The 20,084-nt window shown below is 32.3% G+C and overlaps 1 protein-coding gene across 1 annotated transcript; it reads right to left on the bottom strand.

Annotated features, from left to right (window-relative positions):
- Positions 1-3,237: 3,237 nt before the first annotated feature.
- On the bottom strand, positions 3,238-17,165 carry LOC127718786 (fibrinogen C domain-containing protein 1-A-like). The gene is made up of 5 exons (XM_052224836.1): positions 17,153-17,165; positions 14,401-14,550; positions 9,718-9,810; positions 8,674-8,838; positions 3,238-3,488 (listed from the first exon to the last, which is right to left on the bottom strand). The coding sequence occupies exons 1-5, from the start codon at positions 17,163-17,165 to the stop codon at positions 3,238-3,240; spliced, it is 672 nt and encodes a 223-aa protein (XP_052080796.1).
- Positions 17,166-20,084: the final 2,919 nt, after the last annotated feature.

Here is a 20,084-nt window from a genome sequence, read left to right as displayed (position 1 = left end):
CAAAAACAAAATTCTTAATATACTGTCGAAATTTACTCAAAGGAACTTACTATAAATAAATCAAATACAAACGGTAATAACTGTCCTTTCCTAGATTTAGATATTTCAGTTTTACACGAAAAACTCTACACAAAAAATATGACAAAAGGGACGATTTTTCGTTTTCTATTCTTAATGTTCCTTATTTGGACGGTGATTTTGTTACGACCAGAAATCATCTTTAAATTGTAGCCAACAAAAAAAACAAAAATCAATAATAAATTTAATAAGATTTATTATACAATTTTACACGAAATATTGTACAAATTGAAATGTTAACTTATCTGTTAAAATATCGGAATGTCCGATCCTAGTCTTTTCTTTATCCGGAATTCTTGTCTTAACTGTTGCGCAATCCAAACGGAATATTTATATGTCCAATAAATTCACAAACATTATGATGTTGTTAACGTAAATAAAAGTGGCAATCCAACAACTCTAGAGATCTTCTAAGAATTCTAATATAGTTCTGTCCGACATTACAAAAAAAGTTAAATCACAAAATTACTGAACTCCGAGGAAAATCCAAAACGGAAAGTCCCTAATCAAATGGCAAAATCAAAAGCACAAACACATCAAACGAATGGACAACAACTGTCATATTCCTGACTTGGTACAGGCATTTCCTTATGTCATTCTTACAATTCATCGTCAGTATATATATAGATATATAGTTACAACGGAAACTTTAGAAGAAAACTCCTAGAAAACTGTAGAAGGGAAATTTCTAGAATACTATAGAAGTTTAAATGAAAACAACACGTTATAAATTTCATGCGTCCGAAGTGCTTTTTTTTGTATTTACCTTCATCAGGAACGCTAATAGCCGAATATTTGAAAGCCAAGAATGTATAATAACCTAAACAGTTGAAGAGCTGTATGACCAAAAAGGACCTAAAAAATAACCAGATTTATTTAAGGTCAACTTTGCATGAGGAAGTTGAAACCTTAGTTTCATATAATTTCAAAATTTATCAACGGACAATTTTAGAAAGGTTTGTTATAATTCATGTCAATACCGAAGTACTAACTACTGAGCTGATGATTCCCTCGAGAAATGATAGTCCACCAGCAGAGGTATCGACTCAATGCTGTTAAATATGAAAACAACACGTTATAAATTTCATGCGTGCGAAAAAATTTAAACAACAAAAACACCGAACCCCAAGGAAAACCCAGATCGGGAAGCCCCATCAAATGGCAAAACCAAATGCCCAAACATATCAAACGAATGAAACAACTGTCATATTCCCGACCCGGCATATGCATCTCCCTATGTAGAAAACGGCGGACCGAACCCGGGCCTACAACCAACCAAACCTCTCACATGCACGACAGTCGCACACAATTCCACTACATTGACAACAATGAGTGAACAAAACAAACAGACACAATAGGCAAAAATGTCAAAAACAGGGACACAGTCAACACTGTGCCACTATCTCAACCACTACAAAAAGAAACAAAAAAGTCAACAAAGAAAAGCAAAACGGCACACAGGCAAAGCACATAAGCAAAAACTAAAGGCAAGAGTTCAAAAAAAGACTACCATCGACTCAGTGATGTAAAATATGAAAACAACACGTTGTAACTTTCATGCATCCGAAGCGCTTTTCTGGATTTACCTTCATCAGGAACGCTCAAAGCCGACTATTTTAAATTCCGCATCGTAGATTATAATCATTCCGGAACTATTATGCAAGTCAAATAGAAAGTTAATCAGCATCTACGATTGTTCCAGTGATTTCTAAACTGCACAATTATAACATAATTTGGTTAACAACTATAACCCAATTATGTTAACATCTTATAAAGCCACACAAAACAAATTAGGCTAAGATAAATAAACATGATAATTACAATATCATAACAATGTTCCTTTGACACAATCTTATGGTGTTTATATATCACAACTCGTTCGGTATGCCCGGATCTGTTGTACCGTTTTCGATTTCAATGAACTTTTTTATGTGATAATATGTAGATGTGTTTTGATTGCCAATACGACAACTATACACAAGAGACCAAAGGACGAGGATGTAACCAACTACAGATCAGAGTACGGCCTTCAACAATGAGCAAACTCCATACCGCAAGTAAGCTGAACAGGTTTTAGAATACAGTAGAATTGTAGCTTTTCGTCTTACCTCCGCGAGATGGTTTTGTCGTTGGAATCAAATTTTATAAATTTGGAAATCAGCGTGCAATTCTTTTTAAAATAAGGACGACAGAAGTGTTACTATTCTTTATGTACTAACGTGTGTCGAAAATTTCATGGTGCTATACTCCTAAAAAAACATTTTAAATTATTATCATACCCAAACTAACTGATTTGGAGGCATACTGTAATGACCTCGTTCGTCCATGACTCGTTACATATTACCCAGATATATATAATCCGGAGTTTAGTGTGACGTCCATTTTTGCTGAACTAGTACACATTTTTGTTTAGGGGCCAGCTGAAGCCCGCCTACGGGTGCGGGATTTTCTCCCTGTGTTGAAGACCCATTGGTGGCCTTGGGCTGTTTTCTGCTCTTTGGTCGGATTGTTGTCTCTTTGACACATTCCCCGTTTCCATTCTCAATTTTATTGAAACATTTTCTTTAGAAGGCTTTCAAATTTCATAAGTTTGATGTAAATTGACGGTAGTCATGGATACTATGATAAGCTTCGTTCAAAGATGGTCATGCCTCTATTTGACTTCAATTTCTAAAATAGAATGATAAAGTACTAATACCACACAAAGTACTGTGTTGTCCAGGTTTTTATTATAAAAAGTGGTAAATTTAAAAATTGTTATTATTGTCGCCTATGGAGGAAAATATACTACCGTTTCCCTATAGTGTCACACTAAAATAATTCAGTTAATATAGAAAAATAGGAGATGTTGCATGCTTGTCAATGAGACAACTATCCACCGAATTCAAATGACGTAGATGAATGGAAACAACTATATGTCACCCGTTAAGATTATTTCAATCAAATACGAAATAAACAATATGATCGGGGACGATTGCTTTTCAAAGAAATGTGTTCGCAAGCCTTATCCAATTAGCGAACAATTGTTATTTAAACAAGGATTCTGATAAATTCATGTTATCAAAATATATTTTTGAAAATAGTAATACTCCACAATCATTTTCTACATCCAATTATAAATTAATTTTTCATTTGGCCATTCTTATTGTTTTTATTTCTTTAGTTCGGTTTGATCATCATTTTTGTTTTTCTTAGTTTAGTTTTTCCACGCCAAGTATGCCAGTGAATAGATTTGTGACCATTCACATTGTACAGACCATTGATATTTGACCATGAGCAGGCCCCATACCACCAACCCCCGCCCTCAGCATCAGCACAATTTATGTCGTCTCTGAAATCATTATCTCTATCTTTGGTGGTAAACTCCACACCATCATGTGAAATAATGTAAGAATCTCTCACTGAATGGCCTGTAAAATAAAAATTCAAAAGGATTTAGAAATGAATCAAAATTGGTATTTCTCAATGAAACACTTGTAAATGAAAATATTTTTACACATGATTAATTTGCATTCAATGTGAAATGTAACTCAGCTATTGTAGTGGGAATTTGTTTTAATAAAATAGACAAAAACCTGTATAAACAGAATTGTTGGTTTACGCCAACCATTTCTTGACAGAGATTTGATTTGATTTGGTTTTTGGTGTTTTAACGACGCGTTCAGTACAGCTACTATTGGCTATTTTGTGTCGATCAGTTTTCATTGGTGAAAGAAGCCACGGTGCCCAGGAGAGAAACACCGACCTTCGACAAGGAAACTGAAAATATTTGTCAATTAAGATTGGAGTCGAACGCACCTACCATGTGCAGGATTCGAACTCACAACCTCAGTATTGACAGGCTAGTGATACAGTAGTTAGACTTCTTTGACCTCATGACTATCTTCACAAAGAAGGTATTGAAGCAGTTCTAGTTTTTAAATTAATGAATATGGAAGGTTACTGTTAAGTATTTTAACTTTTTTAAACTTGTGGATGAACAGAGGGGGAAAAGCAAAATCATGACTTTTTTTCTCAAACCTCTAAGAATTGTTTCTTGTTATCTGCCCCGCCACCTAGTGATTTCGTAAATATACTATACGATGAACCAAGTTTTATGAAGAATCGATTAATATATAGTCCACCTTAGCGATTTCCTCGAAAATGACAACAATGTCACATGATCTGTTCAATCATGGCTATATCAATAGTTAATTAACATCATGACAAAATATATAAGGTGTCCATCACGAATCGTTCGATTCTTTTCTGATGAGTATGTAACAAATAACGATATTCCTTAACCAGAGAAACATTTATCTATTGTCACCAATACCGAATTCGATTCATCACCGACAACCGAACAATACGACGACTGTTCTATATAAAACAAGATATGCTAACCCTTTGGGTTTACCTGTTGTCATAAAATCTTTGTATCTATGAAAGAATTAAGTAAAGTTTTAAGTAATTTATGGTAACTAAATCCCTGACTTAATAATTTACCAGTGATGCATTGATTACGTTCGTTAAAATCTATGGCATCAATACACACACGGGCATAACGAACGAGTTGGTATTTATAAACACTTTATGATGGAGCCAAAGGAACATCGCCGTCTAAAAAAGGAAAATTAACAATAGGGAATGAAAAATCGTCTCTTTTGTCATAAATTTTGGTATGGAGTTTCCCTTTAGAAATTGAAATGTCTAAATCTAGAAAAGGACAACTACTGCTGTTTATGTTAGATTTATTTAAAGTAAGTTCCTTTTGGGTAAATGTCGGTAGTATATTTAGAGAACTCTGGATTATTTAACGAAAAAATATCATCAAGATAACGGTAGGTATTGTTGAATGTATCAACCAAATGTAACAATGACGTCTTTACTGAGTTTGGTCATTAACTGAGATTCATAGCAATACAGGAATAAATCTGCTATTAAAGGGGCGCAGTAAGTGTCCATAGGAATACCTACTACCTGTCGATACACTTTATCGCCGAAACGTACATATATGTTGTCCAGGAGAAAATTTAAAGCTTCAATCATATCTTCACATTTCCAGTAAGTGTATCTAGCATACTTTGCTTTTTCGTTACAGAAAAAACGCTTTAAACGAGGTACAGCAAATTAATTTGCAATGAGATTTTTCAAAAGACCATTTAATTAAATATGAAAACTTTGTCTTGATAAGATTGTGTGGAAGTGTCGTGTAGAGAGTAGAAAACTCATAACTGTCGACAGAATTCAAAGGACAATCAAAAGCACATATTTTATCTAAAACTTCTAAAGAATTTGAACACTCCAAAAATAATTAATACCATTATTTTTATAAGCTTTATTATAAAAGTTAATAACAAGTTCTTTGATAGTAGTAAGGGATGTAGTTAGAAGCACTGACAGATTAGTAGTAGAACACTAAGTAGATGCGGAGATGAAACGGAATTTAAATGGTTTTTTGTGTAATTTAGGTAACCAGTACATAGTCGGTACTTTCAAATGTTCGGAAGGAGCTTTAAGCTGGGTAGTGGCAGTGATATCCTTGTTTACAATTTGACTCTCTGTGGAGCGTACGGACCTGAATGTAGAATAATCGATCATTTCGTTTTGGAGAACTTCCGTGTAGTATATGAGTCACACTACCACTACATTATTGACTGCCTTGTCTGCCGGTACGAACACAAACCGCTTTGCAATTACTTGGAGTTTTTTTTTTATTCTAGAAATAGGTATATCATGGACCCTATTATTAATTATGACCACACCAACATGACCAACAAACGACAACCACTGAACAACAGGCTCCTGACTTAGGACAGGTGCATAAAAATGCAACGGGTTTAAACGTTTTAACAGGCGCCAACCTTCACCCTAACCTGAAACAGTGGTATAACATTACAACATAAAATGACACACAATAAAATATCAATTGAAATGGCTCAACTTGATCAAAAAGACAATACACAAAAACAATAAAATTGAGAATGGAAATGGGAAATGTTTCAAAGAGACAACAACCCGACCAAAGAGCAGAATACAGCTGAAAACCATCAATGGGGCTTCAACACAGCGAGAAAATCCCGCACCTGGAGGCGTAGTAAATATACACTGAACGAATAAGTTTGATCTATGACACAATATGAAACAAAAAAGATGTTTCAATGCCAAAAAGACAACTTTAACATAGGACAAAATGGCGTTAAATAAAGTAACGTACACAGGTAAATTTTTGCTGTTAGGAGTACAGAAATATTTTTTACAAAATAACTTTGTTATTCATAGTACTAGTACAGAAGTGAAAACTTTTTTCGTCATACTAAATACTTATTAAAGGTGGAACATATTAAAAATAGTAAGACGAGATATAACACAAAATAAGTAAACATTGTACTAACAGAAATGCATTACAAATTGTGTCAACAGGTCAAATTAACATGAAAGTACTCGAAGGTCGGTGGTTTTCTCCGGGCACTCCGGCTTCCTCCACCAATAAAAACTGGCCGCCACGAAATAGCCCAAAAGGGGTGCTTAAAAGTGGCGTTAAAACACCAAAAATCAAATTAAATCACGAAAGTACAATTTGAGAGTACTCGCAGTTACTGAAAGCAAGTTAAAAGCCAAAAACAATTAATAATAAAAAAATCATGCATCAGAGACTAAAATCAATTAAAACACATCCCAGGCAGGGATTTAGTGTTTTAACGCCATGGACATTCAAAGAAGACATGACTTGTGCAATGCCAAAATAAAAGTAACGACAGGCAGTAGGATAGTTAGGATTTAACCTTATAATATGTATGATGTTATGTATAGATAAAACAATGTCTAAATAGAAAATAATCGTGGATGTGTATATATACATCCCAAAAACCATTAGAAAAGAATACAAATTTAGTTATGTTTTAATTTGTTGATGACAAATTCGATGTTAGTGCCAATGAAAACAATATTCATAGATCATATGACAACATTTATAAGATAACCTTTACTAATAAGTTTTTTTAAAGTTTCGATAAGTTTACACGGATCACATAGTGATTTTCGCGCTTTTAGTACAATATTACCGTAAAATTTAGGATGTGAAATACCAATTTTAATAAGTTTTCTACAGGTACAGCTAAATTTACTAATCAAATCTTTGTATCTATGAAAGAATTTGGTAAATGTTTTAAGTAATTTATGGTATGTATAGATAGATATAGATATATTGTACAGCTTACTGCTTTAAAATTACAAATAATGGACAAAACATATCGTGCACCTGAATGTACTGTAATGTCATTACAAAAGCACCGTCGATTAAAAAATATCCCACATGAAATATTCAGTGTGTAGGCCCTATACGTTTATTAAAGGACGATATTTCTGTCGAAAAAGCTGATTCCTGAATGAAAGTTATTTAACTTTCAGAGATATTTTTTCAAGTCCTTAAGGTAATCAATTTTTTTTTAATTTATAAGGACATTAATAATATTTTCTTTGATAGAATCAAGGTCAAATATATCCGCTTCTTTAGACTACTTTTGTATCATTTCTAAGAATTATAGATGCTTTAACATAACAAATAACGGACGAAGTTTAATGACTGGAAAACTCTCTGGCATAACCGGATGTGATTTTGATCCATTAAGTTATTAATACAATTCAATAGGATTCAATGGGATTTTGAACCGTTATATGATATCCTGTTATTTCAAACAAAAAATATCTTTGGGAATATACCGAAACCTAATGTTAATAACTGATAAAAAAAAAAATTGAAACAATCAGATTGTTTAAGATCAGTGGTTGGAAAACCTTTTTAGGTAATTAATTGATATATTATATACAAATTGAGATAACAAAACAAAATATGAATAAAGGCAACAGTAGTATACCGCTGGTCGAAATTCATAAATCGATTGAGAAAAAACAAATCCTGGTTACAAATTAAAACTGAGGGAAGCACATCAAATATAAGAGGAGAACTACGACACAACAGAAACAGGAATGTGGTTTATATTTCAATCAACGAGAGATATGTGTTCGCAGTTTTTAATCTTGTAATACCAGAGTAGTCGCATAATAGTCTGTTTTCATATAAACGAATTTAGACTCCTGAAGATATAATTTTCGACAGGTATCGTACTCTGTGGTAGGACATTCTGGTATTCGGAAAAGTAAGAGTTAAAAGAAGTAAAACCAAGCTTACAATCAGTGCAATTTGGTGGGAAAATAACTCTTTCGGATGATTTTGTCGTGTATAGAAAACATTAACAAGTCAAAATTGCACTGAAGTTGCTCTTACTTGACGGAGAACCATGCAGAATCATGACAAGCGATATGTTCGTATGATGAAAGCAAAGTAGAACATAACAAGTTTAACTAATAAACGAAAATACAGTTAGTTATTGAACAACCTTCAAAATTATCAAATAATCGCCATGATTTAAATTGCAATTTTTCAATAAGTCATTTAGAAGTCGAGAAAAATTGTGATTTAGATGTTTATTCAGTGTCTCTCTTTTTTTTCTTTTTTTTTGGGTACTTTCGTTTTTATAGTCTTTGCAGCAATGATGTTTTGTGTTTTGTGGAAATGTACTTTTGTATTATGACAGAATGATACGTAATGTTTACCTGCTGTTCCATTGTAACCAGAAATACTCAGATTGTAGTTTGTTTCTTCTTCTCCAATGTTAAACGTATCGTAAATAGCATATGCTGTATCCCCTGTGAAGTCTTCAAGGTCAAATCGAACCTTGTAAGTCATTTGCTGTAGTATGTTGTGAAGGTTATCATTCCCTAAAGAAATGAAATTATTGATCATTCTTTGTTCCTAGGGTCAAACTTTGTTACCTTGTATGCTTTACTTTTAAATTTAAAATAATTGTTTCACTATATTTCATCGTCAATTTCAATCAAAAGAAAGAGAAAAGAATCATTAGGTTCATTTTCAATTCGAGTACCAGGTTTTCGAGAACCAAAAACTATAATAGTTATGAGAATAACATCTTATAGATGTTCAACGTACATTGATCTGTTATATACCAGTAATCAATGTATTTTTTTTATATATTGGCTTTAGGTTTTTCAATATCCCCGGTATTAGAAAAAATACTGCAAACACTGCCAAAATTTAAACTTTTTATCAATAATCAAATATAGCAACAGCCTTCCCCAAAAAAATCACAGGATGTCTTCAAAATTATTAACTGGTAATTTTTGGAAAAACTGGAAATTATAAAATTTTGCTTTGGTAACAGTGCCATCATCATGAAGTTTATTTCAGACAATAAGCTACAATTCATATATCATAAATTAACAAATTTTATAAAGATTTAACAATTTTACAATTATTTTTTTTTTACAATTAATGGCTCCTCTTAAAAAACAAAACCTAATCCTGTCAGAATATGTGTTGTCACACTATACAAATTGAACTTATGTTGATTTCAGCTTGAGAGAATTGCAAGTACCGAAGGGTATCATCCTACCAGCTATTTTGGCGAATCCATATTTCAGAAATTTTCATATAATTATTATTTACTTATTTTATTTTAATAACATTATGTCCGGGTTTAGTTTCTGTGGGAAAGCTTCACTTCGACGATGTGATCTATTCTGTGAAACTTTAAATTTATGTGTTTATAATTCAAAGATTTTTATATTCTTATATTTTACCAATCCAATGTTCCCCTGAGACGTCACCAAAACCTTTTTTGTAGTCATTCCATGATCTAAAGAAGTTAGTGCTTCCATCAAACCGTTTTTGTACTATCTGAAATACAATAGCATTCATTTAAGAAGAAATAAAATAAATGTATAGAAAATGTATCTTTAATAGTCAAAATTGATAATAACAAAATGTAAAAATAAAAAATGCTTGCAAATAATGTACTTAGTTCTGAATTCTAAAGTCTACATTTAATGGCAAACGTTATTATCAAAGTTGCATGTTTAAACAACGAAAAGGTTTTGCAATATATGACTAAGGCTATTCAGCTTGCGGGTAGACACCCGAAGGATTTCAAATGATTTCAATATTTGTGAATAGCATAATCGTTTCTGATCCGTACTAGAACGTACACTACTTGGTTGGTGATACCCTCGATTACAAAACATCCATAATTAGCGGTATCGACCGAGTGAATGTAAGACGCATGTTACGTCTATATCTGTACCTAGGCTGGAAACCGGGAAATAGTTATATCAACTGATAGAAAAAGAGACGCTGAAGATACCAAAAGGATGGTCAAACTCATAATTCGAAACGAGCTGATAATGCCAAGTCAAAAAACCAAAAAAAACAAAATACAACATTCTGCAAAACACAGCATATAAAATTAAACACTGAGCAATATGAACCCCACCAAAACCCGGTGGTGATTTAAGCTGTCCCGGATAGGTAAGCAGATCTTTCTTCATCTGTGGCACCCGTCGTGTTGCTCATGGAATACAATCCCGGTGATTAGTCTAATTCGGTATGTCACATTCGAAGAAAAGAGGACGGGATTGTGGTTAGGACAATTGGAACATATTCCATAATGGTCAATCAACTCGCAATTGAGTCCGTACAATTAACGAATGGAATACTTCAAATTCACCACTTGGAACTGTTGATTTAATAGCTTTATAATAATCAAATTTCTCATGGGATAAAGACAAAGGAAACGTGATAGGTAAAACTGAGTTTTGTGGCAGAAAATCTCGGATTTATATGACAATCTGTCAATATTTCAATAGTTTTAAAACCATTCGAGTCAAAATAAAAAACGCAATTCATGCTTTAAGGAAGACCTAAATTTGACGAATAAATGCGATACGCTGAGCATAAAGATAAGATGTAGTAGACTATTTAATACTATTCAGAAACATTGTGCGAATCCAAGAAAACAACAACAGTGGCATGTTGTGTTAAATCTAATCATGATAATCAAAAAAAAGGTCCTGTCATTAATCTTATTAATTTGATTGATTTGGCGGTTGATCGTTCGGTAACAAAAAAGAGAAGGAAAATTCTGAGTGGATATTTAAATCTTATAAGGCGAGAGAAACTGACAATCCCATGGCAAAAAAAAACAACAAAAAAAAACGAAAAGACAAAAAATTTCACAAAACATATCATAAAAAATTAAAGACTAAGCAACACGAATCCCATTAAGAACTGGAGGTGATATCATGTTCTACAGAATAGTGAGCAGACCCGAATCCACTAGTAGCACGGTCCTGTTTCTAAGAGTACAAAATCGGTAATTAATAACCAGGGAAATAAAAAGTCTATGAACAGTTTTCTTGCAAGCCTTTATTTATGACCTGATTTAATTTGTTGAAGAAGTTTTTCTTTAAGATAAACCTGAAATGTTTTGTTAAAATATTGCAAGATAATTTGAAGCCAAATGTTTGAAGGAAAACAAATACAAAAGACACTACGGGGACATTAAAAAAAATACGAAAATCGACACATCCATGACAAAAAACTAAAAACGACGAAAAGACAAACACGATTTCACAAAATACTACACAGAAACAAAATACTGAGCAATACGAACCCGACTAAAAACCGAAGGTGGTCTAAGCTGCTCCAGAAGGAAAGCGATACCAAAGGGACAGTCGAAAATTAACCTGATAAGGCCATGGCAAAAATAGAAGAAAATAAAACAACAGACAAACAAAGGTACATAAAAAGTTAATAACAAAAATACCGAACTCCAAGGAAAATTCAAAAATGAAAGACCCTTATCAAATGGCAAAATCAAAAGCTCAAACACATCAATTGAATGGAAAACAACTGTCATATTTTGACTTGGTACAGGCATTTCCTTATGTAGAAAATGGTGGATTAAACCTGGTTTTATAGCTAACTAAACCTCTCACTTGTATGACAGTCGCATAAAATTCCATTACATTGACAACAATGAGTGAAAAAAACTAAACAGAAGTAAAAATGTCAAAAATAGGGGTACAGCAGTCAACATTGTGTTATAATCTTAATCACTATAAAAACAAACAAATATGTCAACAAAGAAAAACAAAATGACATAAAGACAAAACACATAAGCAGGCGGGATGCATAAGTACCGTAATTGTCGAAATGCGCATGGTATCTTCGGTTGAACCTTTGTAGAAAAAAGGACGAGACGTTCTTTGAAATAACAATGGACACTGGTGACGTTTTATAAAGTCTGGGTAGCAGCTGAAAGCTCTTGAATACCGAATGAGTTGGGAAATGTATATCCCATATGCAGGTGAAGTTGGTATATTGCTACTAAGGTGGGGGAAGTTGATAATTTCAAATTAAAATCGTCTCGTTTGTCATAGATTTAGGTACTGAGATGACCGCTTATGTCAAATTTGAGGTATACGTCTAAAAATGAGGCGGAGGACGCCGTGTCTGTTGTTTCCTTAATTTCTAGTTCTAGAGGATATATTAATGGAACCTAATCAGAAAAGTTTGGATTGTTAATGGAAAGAACATCATCAATATATCTAAATGTGAAATTAAATGATCCGGCTTCTTTGAATTTTGATCTTCTTGTTTTTGACAAGTGTCTGAAGGAACTCCGATTCATATGAAAATAAGAAGAGATCGACAAGGAGAGGCGCACAGTTCGTTCCCATAGGAATGCCGACAATTTGTTGTAAAAGTCTACCTCTAAATTCAACAAAAATGTTGTCAATTAGAAACTCCAGCATACTGATCACTTGTTTCTCTGTGTAACATGTTTTACCTTTTTGTTCACTTTAAACAAAATATGTCGTATGGTATCCCAAAGTAATAAATTTATAGCGTATGCTACCATTTTTATATTGAAAAGCATTCTGGATTATTTCTTTTAGACGATTTTTCAATTTCACATGAAAAATGGTGGTATACAGGGTTAAAAAATCAAAAGTTTTGATAGACTTAATTTCAGAGAAAGATCGAAATTTAAATTATCCAGAAGTTCTTTAAAGTTTTTTAGAATCCACATATGGTTATTACCACTACGCGAGAAAACAGTTTCACAGTATTTCTGAAGACCCTCTTTCACTACGGACAGAATGTTTGTCAATATAATGGACTATTCCTTGGTAGAACATGCAGATGATCCGGCAATGTACCGTTGTTTGTACGGAATTTTGTGAAGCGTAGGTATCCAATACAAACAAGGTATGTCCTCAGATTTGCTATTAATGCAATGTTCATTGAAGCCACGAAGGACTTGTAATTCGTCAAAATCTCATCCTTGTCAAATGTTATGTTTTTATATGTGGGATTATCTGAGTGCTCATTTATTCCTAATTCTTTTACAAGACACTCTTAGTAGTACGATTTACATACAAAGACAATAGTATTTAAAGCTTTGTCCACAGGAATAACAACATATTTATGAAGAGATGATACACTTTTTACAGATTATTTGTCTCTGAAAACAGACTTTGGTGGATTATTCACACAGTTTTTCAACTTATAAATTCGACGTTTTATCAGAGACCTGATTGTTTTGACCCATTCTGACAAAGTGTCCAGTTCAACTTCTTCTCGTTTAGCCCATGGCATGGCGTAGTCCTCAATGGAATACATTTTTATTTTGAAGTTATGGTTCAAATTGATGTGTTGGGGTTCTCTGAACTTAGAACCATGATATATTACCTTTCGGAGATAAAACACAACATAGAAAACTAAAGACTGAGCACACGAACCCTAAACAAACTGGGGATGAGTTAACATATCCACGAAATCAGCCGAAGGAAATTAGGAATATTATGATGGCATACCTGTACTACTATTGCTGTTAACTAGTATGCAAAATATTAATGCCCTACAAAATTTGATTTAAGGATTTATTATGTGCAAATATCATTCTATATTTCACGGTATGTTTATGTAATAACCAAAGGTCTTTAAAAAGCAATAACAATACTCTGTCATTAGATAAACTTATCATATATACCAGGATTTAAAAGACTAATCAGTGTCGGTCGAATCAAAACAGTTAAAAAGACCAAATAAAGAACGAAGTTAAATAAAATTATAGGCAACTGTAATTTTCCGATGTTCTAAAACAAAAATATCAAGAAAATCTTTTGTTCAATTTTAGGATGCAAGCCTCGCCTTTGCGGCGTATCCGGTTTATGGAGTTTTTCTTTCTCTTCATTTGTTTTATCCTAATGAGCGGGTTCATTATAACATTTTATAAAGTAACATTGGTAAACATACGGCTAAATCGATATGATTCTTAAAATACAGTCTATTGCATGTGTTGGCTCATGGTAAAAATATAATTGCAGCCATATCTAAAACAATTATTTGCCTGAAATTTTTTTTTTTATTGGCAATGATAATTATTTCCTAAGATCTAATGGTTTACACAACAATCATACTTACTGTCCACCCACCACCATCCGTCTCCATTTCACAGAACACTGTTATGTTTAGACTGTTGAAAGGCTGGATTGTAAAAACATCGCTAGAGTTTTCCGTTAATATATCACTGCAGTCCTTTGGCAATGGATTTATAACTTTTTTTATCTCTAAAAACAGCAAATATTTTTTAACGCAATACAAAACAAAAAATCTTGCAAATTTCATGAACATATTTGATCATGAAATTTCATTATAAGATCAATAGAAAAGGCGTCTGCATTTAAAAAAAAATAATTTGGTAACAACTCTATTCGGTTTAAATACAAACGCAAATATCAAGAACCAAAACTTTATTTATAAGAGATAAGATATATCATTATACATGATTAATTAAAATATAATCCTTTGATAATTTAGCCTAAACATTTTCCTCGGAGTATTTTTGTGATTTAACTTTTTATCCTTACGAATAATTAGTATCATTCCACATTTGAACATGACTCATTATGTTTTTTTTTATATCTTTTACCCCTTTTTACAAAAGTTAAAGTAGTGAAAGATTACCATTATGAAAGGCAAATTATCTCCCTCAATCATAGTTCTGATTCCATCCCGAGTTTGGCTTTTCTTTTGGTTCTTTTTTACGTTTATCGGTTCTTCAACGCTTGCATTTTGTTTTGGATTTTTTAGATAATTTGGCCTCGAGCATGTCTGCACAGAAATTAATTGTCGAAATGCGCATCTGGTGCAATAACATTAGTACCGTTTATGTTATTAATATGAATAAAAATTACCAGTTTTGTGCTTAACGGCACCGAAGTATTAGAAAAATTTGGTGTTTTTTTGGCCCAGTTAATTGGCTCGACATTAATTTGTATGAAATCATCATTGGTCATTTCTTTAAAACCATTTCGGCAAAAGGAAAATATCAGTGGTGATTGGTGACGCACTGTGGTTTTGAAATCAGAAAAGATGCAAAATAAAAAAAACAATGTGATTTTTGCTAAGAAGAAATGAGAAATGACATTTGAAATTTTAAAGGTGGAAAATTTTTGAAATGCATATTCGGGCCTGATAAAAAGTGAAAAAATAGCCTTGCTCAAAACAGGATCTAAATGATTATTCTGATATTCAAAATGTAGGAAGATTGTGTACAAACTGAAAAAAAAATATTAGTGAGGTTGTGTTTAGTATGGGAAATCCAAAGGTCAAAATCGGTCAAAAATCACCAGTTTACGTTACGTTTTTTTTTCATTTTTATACTGCATTAACTTAAAAAAAAGTCTATTTTTTCTAAAGAAAATAGATTCAATATATTGAATATATCTACATTAAGCCAAAAAGCGTCTCTTTTTTCTATTGTTGTATAAGTAATTGTAAAATTTTACGTTCAAACTCTCATGTAACGGTTAGTCTATGAAAAGGTATATACTATGAAATTGAGATCGAGGGAACGCTTTTTTCATTGCCTATCCAATTTAGCACATATTAACAACTTAAGTTATCTTATAATTGATCTATTGATAGTTTATTTTGGCTGACACCTTATTACATAGGTGTTTTAAAAAGGAGTTCATTAACTAAGTATTGTTTTATGTAAATTAAGTATCAAAGCTGTCATATTGTTCAATTTGTTACAGTGATATCACATATTTTGAGTTTATACATATGTACTGTGAACACAAATTGGGAACTTACCGGTTTGTATGTCAATCAACCATAAATATAGGTCATTAGAACAGATTCTCGACTCCATAATTTTAAAGATGGTATCAGCGGGTGTAAGTATGTATATGGAGATAAAGAGATGTTTACTTCTTTACATAATCAGATGACAAATTAATGTAATCGCCATCGCCAATTTGAATAATAATTGCCATCATCATCATCGAATTGCTTGAGTTTTCCTTCACAAGGTTTCTTAGTACATATCTTTTAGTGTACAAAGTAACTGCATGGATGACGAATGACCACAATGATAAAATTACGTTGTATTCTTAACAAGATTTTAAGAACTATTTTTCTTATTCTTTCTTTATATAGTAATTTGTATTTTAAGAGATACTTTTTCAAACCAAGAATTTTTATAGCAAGATATATAGAAATTATGGTGAAAACTAATTACAAACCTTTTTTTACCACAAAATTTTATTCCAAAATAGCAAGTATCTCTTTTTTATATCTTGATATAATGAAATCTTATAATTGTGGTCATCCATGCATAGTTATTTAGTACACCGAAAAATGATGTACCTGGAACTAATAGATAAAGGGACATGCAACCAAATTGATTTTTCAATTAAATGTCCCGCAAAGTTTACCTTTAAATGGTTGTATTTTAGGGCATTTCTTTCTTCAAACATAGGTTTACAATTTTTTCAAAGTTCTCCTAGAATTGCCAAATAATATTGATTAAAAATTAATGTCATTGAAGACGAACGATTGTAGGGTGCTGATAACTAATTTTCCATAATTTCATTATTAAGTTGTGATTCTGGTGTCCAAAGTTGGAGAATTGGTCATTTTCAAAGCACATTTTTCAATGTTATAGTTCCTGATGAAATTTAGAAGGCAGATTCAAGCAATTTGAATGGACGAAAAGTTGTAAGTATATGCTAATCAAATCATATTACGTCAGATTAAACATTGCTGACACATTAGGTATGTAAACAAATAACTAAATTGATGAACCAATTGATAAATGAATACATAAAAACATAAAAACAAATGATATCTCCGTGAAATAATGATAAAGATGTAAATGTATACCTGGTACAGACATCCTTGTCAAAACCTCAGATTCATTATCTTGTTTCTTGGGAGGACAACATGAAAAGAACAACCCACATTGTTCCGAGCCCGAGTCAAAGCTGCTTGTGCAGCAGTTATCGTCAACTGAGCATCTCATTGCACACTCCACTCCTGAACTGGTAGTTATTGTTTTGATTGCATCTTTGCTGAAAGTTATGTTTACATTTTTCCATTTCTTATAAAAATGTGATTCAAAATCAAAACCGGCTATAGAGAGTGACAAAAGTGTCAGATAAGTTTTTGTTTCTAAATAAAACATAACTCCAACTGATATCTGTTTAATTCATTTTCCTTGATCTCTTTCAAAAACTTTATCATACGATGTTCGCAAGTTTTTTTTTTATAAATGGATTATTTCCTGGAGAAAGACTTATTACAGTTTGGTCGCTGCATTTTAATTCGATCGTTATTCTCATCAGATGATCTCTTAACTGAAAAAAATAAACTGCAATCGTTCTATTGGAGCATACAACATATGTAGTCTGTAAACATTTATGTGAATACAGTCACTAATCCTACAATTCAATAAGCCTCGCCTGCCACTGACAATTTACAATGGAATGTAAGAACTTGCGCGAAGCGGTCATATACATCAACTAAATTCTCAATAATATCATACAAAAATACAAACAAAAATAATTGTTCTTATTCTTATTTTATTATAATTTTTTTTTTCAAATTCATTAGTTATTGTGTGTTTTTTTTTTTTATGTTATTCTAAAATTTGTCGCATTTGTTCACCCGACTGATTTCAAAAACAATGTAACAATTTTAATCAGCTAATAAAAGAGCCATTTCTAGGATGAACCTTAAAAAGCAGTTTTTAGAATATGAAAAAAATAAACAAACTGATATCAAAAGCGGGTACAAAATTGTTTGATATGCAGTATAAAGACAACAATAGTGTTTTGGCTATTGACATTGTAACGACAGAAGTATTGGGTACGAAATGACGAAAGTTCCCGGAAGATCCACGCATTTTCCTTGTTTCTGTGTCTTATCATTATATTATTATTATTTCAAGTCACAAATATCTCACCACCTAACCTATAGTCAGTGCTTCAAAATTCTAATATTAGTCATCACTAGACCTATAGCCTGTACTTGTATATCCTAATATAAGTCATCACTAGACCTATAGCCTGTACTTGAATAGCCTACTATTAATCTTCACTAGACCTATAGCCTGTACTTGTAAATTCTTATATAAGTCGCCACTAATCCAATTTCCAGCCAGTGCTTGCATATTCTGATATAGGTCGCAACTAAACCAATTGTCAGTGATTGTATATTCTAATATTAGTCAACACTAAACCAAATACCAGTGCTTGTATATTCCTAATTTAAGTCACGACTAGACCAGTTGTCAGAACTTGTATATTCTAATATAAGTCGTCACTAAACCAATAGCCTGCACATACTTGTATATTCTAATATAACTCATCACTAGACCTGTAGCCAGTGCTTGTTAATTCTGATATAAGTCACGTTTAGACCAATTGCCATTACTTATAAATTCTAATATAACTCACCACTAGACCTGTAGCCTGGGCTGGTATTTTCTAGTAAAAGTCGCCACTAAACCAATTGCCAGTGCTTGTATATTTTTGATATCAGTCACCCCTAGATCAATTGCCAGTGCTTGTATATTTTTGATATCAGTGGCCACTAAACCAATTGCCAGTGCTTGTATATTTTTGATACCAGTCACCACTAGATTAATTGCCAGTGCTTGTATATTTTTGATATCAGTCACCACTAGATTAATTGCCAGTGCTTGTATATTCTGATATATATAGATTATAACATGGCATCTTTCATATCAGACCCCTTATCAGCCCTAGGTCATAATATCAGCCCGAGAGCCGACAGGCTCGAGGGATGATTATGACCATGGGCTGATAAGGGGTCTGATATAAAAAATGATATGTTATGTTCTTTTTATCATAAACTTCAGCAGAAGACATACAGACAAAAGCTATTTTTTTAAACTCAAAAAATTCATTTGTTGTAATATTTGTTTTGCATTTTTAAATAATATATTTTCTTGATTCCTAATATTTTTTTCATTCAACTTTGTTATGTTTTACACAAAATACGTACCATTGAGGTGTATTTTCCGGAATTTGCCAAATGACGTCGAATTGTCATGCGATAACGTTACAGAAAAGCATGCGCTAATAACCGGAAGCAGTTGATATAAAACGGAAGCAGTTGATATAAACAGGAAGCAGTTGATAACAAAAGTCATATCACACGGCTAAAGCAATTCTTCATATTTAATGAATAAATATATGTACAAATTAGTTTTATCATGGGGTACAATTATACCATTATTTTCTATAAGTATATGATAAAACTAACTACTAGCCTATAGCCAGTACTTATATATTTTAATATTAGTCAATACTAGGCAAATTACCAGTACTTGTATATACATAATAAAACTCATCTCTAAACCTATAGCAAGTATGTATATATACATAATACAACTCATCTCTAAACCTATAGCCAGTACGTATATATACATAATACAACTCATCTCTAAACCTATAGCCAGTACGTATATTTTCTAATATAACTCATCATTCGACCTATAGCCAGTACTTGTACATTATGATCACTACTAGACATATATGGTCTATGGAGAGTTATCTCGTTGGCAATTTTACCACATCTTCTTATTTTTATATATAGCGAAATCTTTTATATTTTGATATAACACATCCCTAGACCTATAACGAAACCTTTTATATTCTTTTATAAGTCATCACTAGACCTATAGCATTGTGTACTTTTATAAGACAGAAACTCAAAGACGCACAAAAAACCTGCAGAAATGAAGAGTGTGATATAAGATATTAACAGTCTATAAAACATGACAAGCTTT

The sequence above is a fragment of the Mytilus californianus genome, unplaced genomic scaffold (assembly GCF_021869535.1).
Source record: "Mytilus californianus isolate M0D057914Y unplaced genomic scaffold, xbMytCali1.0.p SCAF_10, whole genome shotgun sequence".
Lineage (NCBI taxonomy): Eukaryota > Metazoa > Mollusca > Bivalvia > Mytilida > Mytilidae > Mytilus > Mytilus californianus.
Note: the sequence above shows the minus strand (reverse complement) of the source record. Positions and strands in the feature narration are given on the sequence as shown.

What these genes read in the sequence shown, in the direction of transcription:
- LOC127718786 (XM_052224836.1), bottom strand. An exon ending in TGGTGGTGGGTGGACAGTAA is followed by an intron (nt 9,811 to 14,400) that starts GTATGATTGTTG and finishes TATTTCAGATAG; the next exon opens with TACAAAAACGGTTTGATGGA. An exon ending in TGGTTACAATGGAACAGCAG is followed by an intron (nt 3,489 to 8,673) that starts GTAAACATTACG and finishes TTTATTTTACAG; the next exon opens with GCCATTCAGTGAGAGATTCT.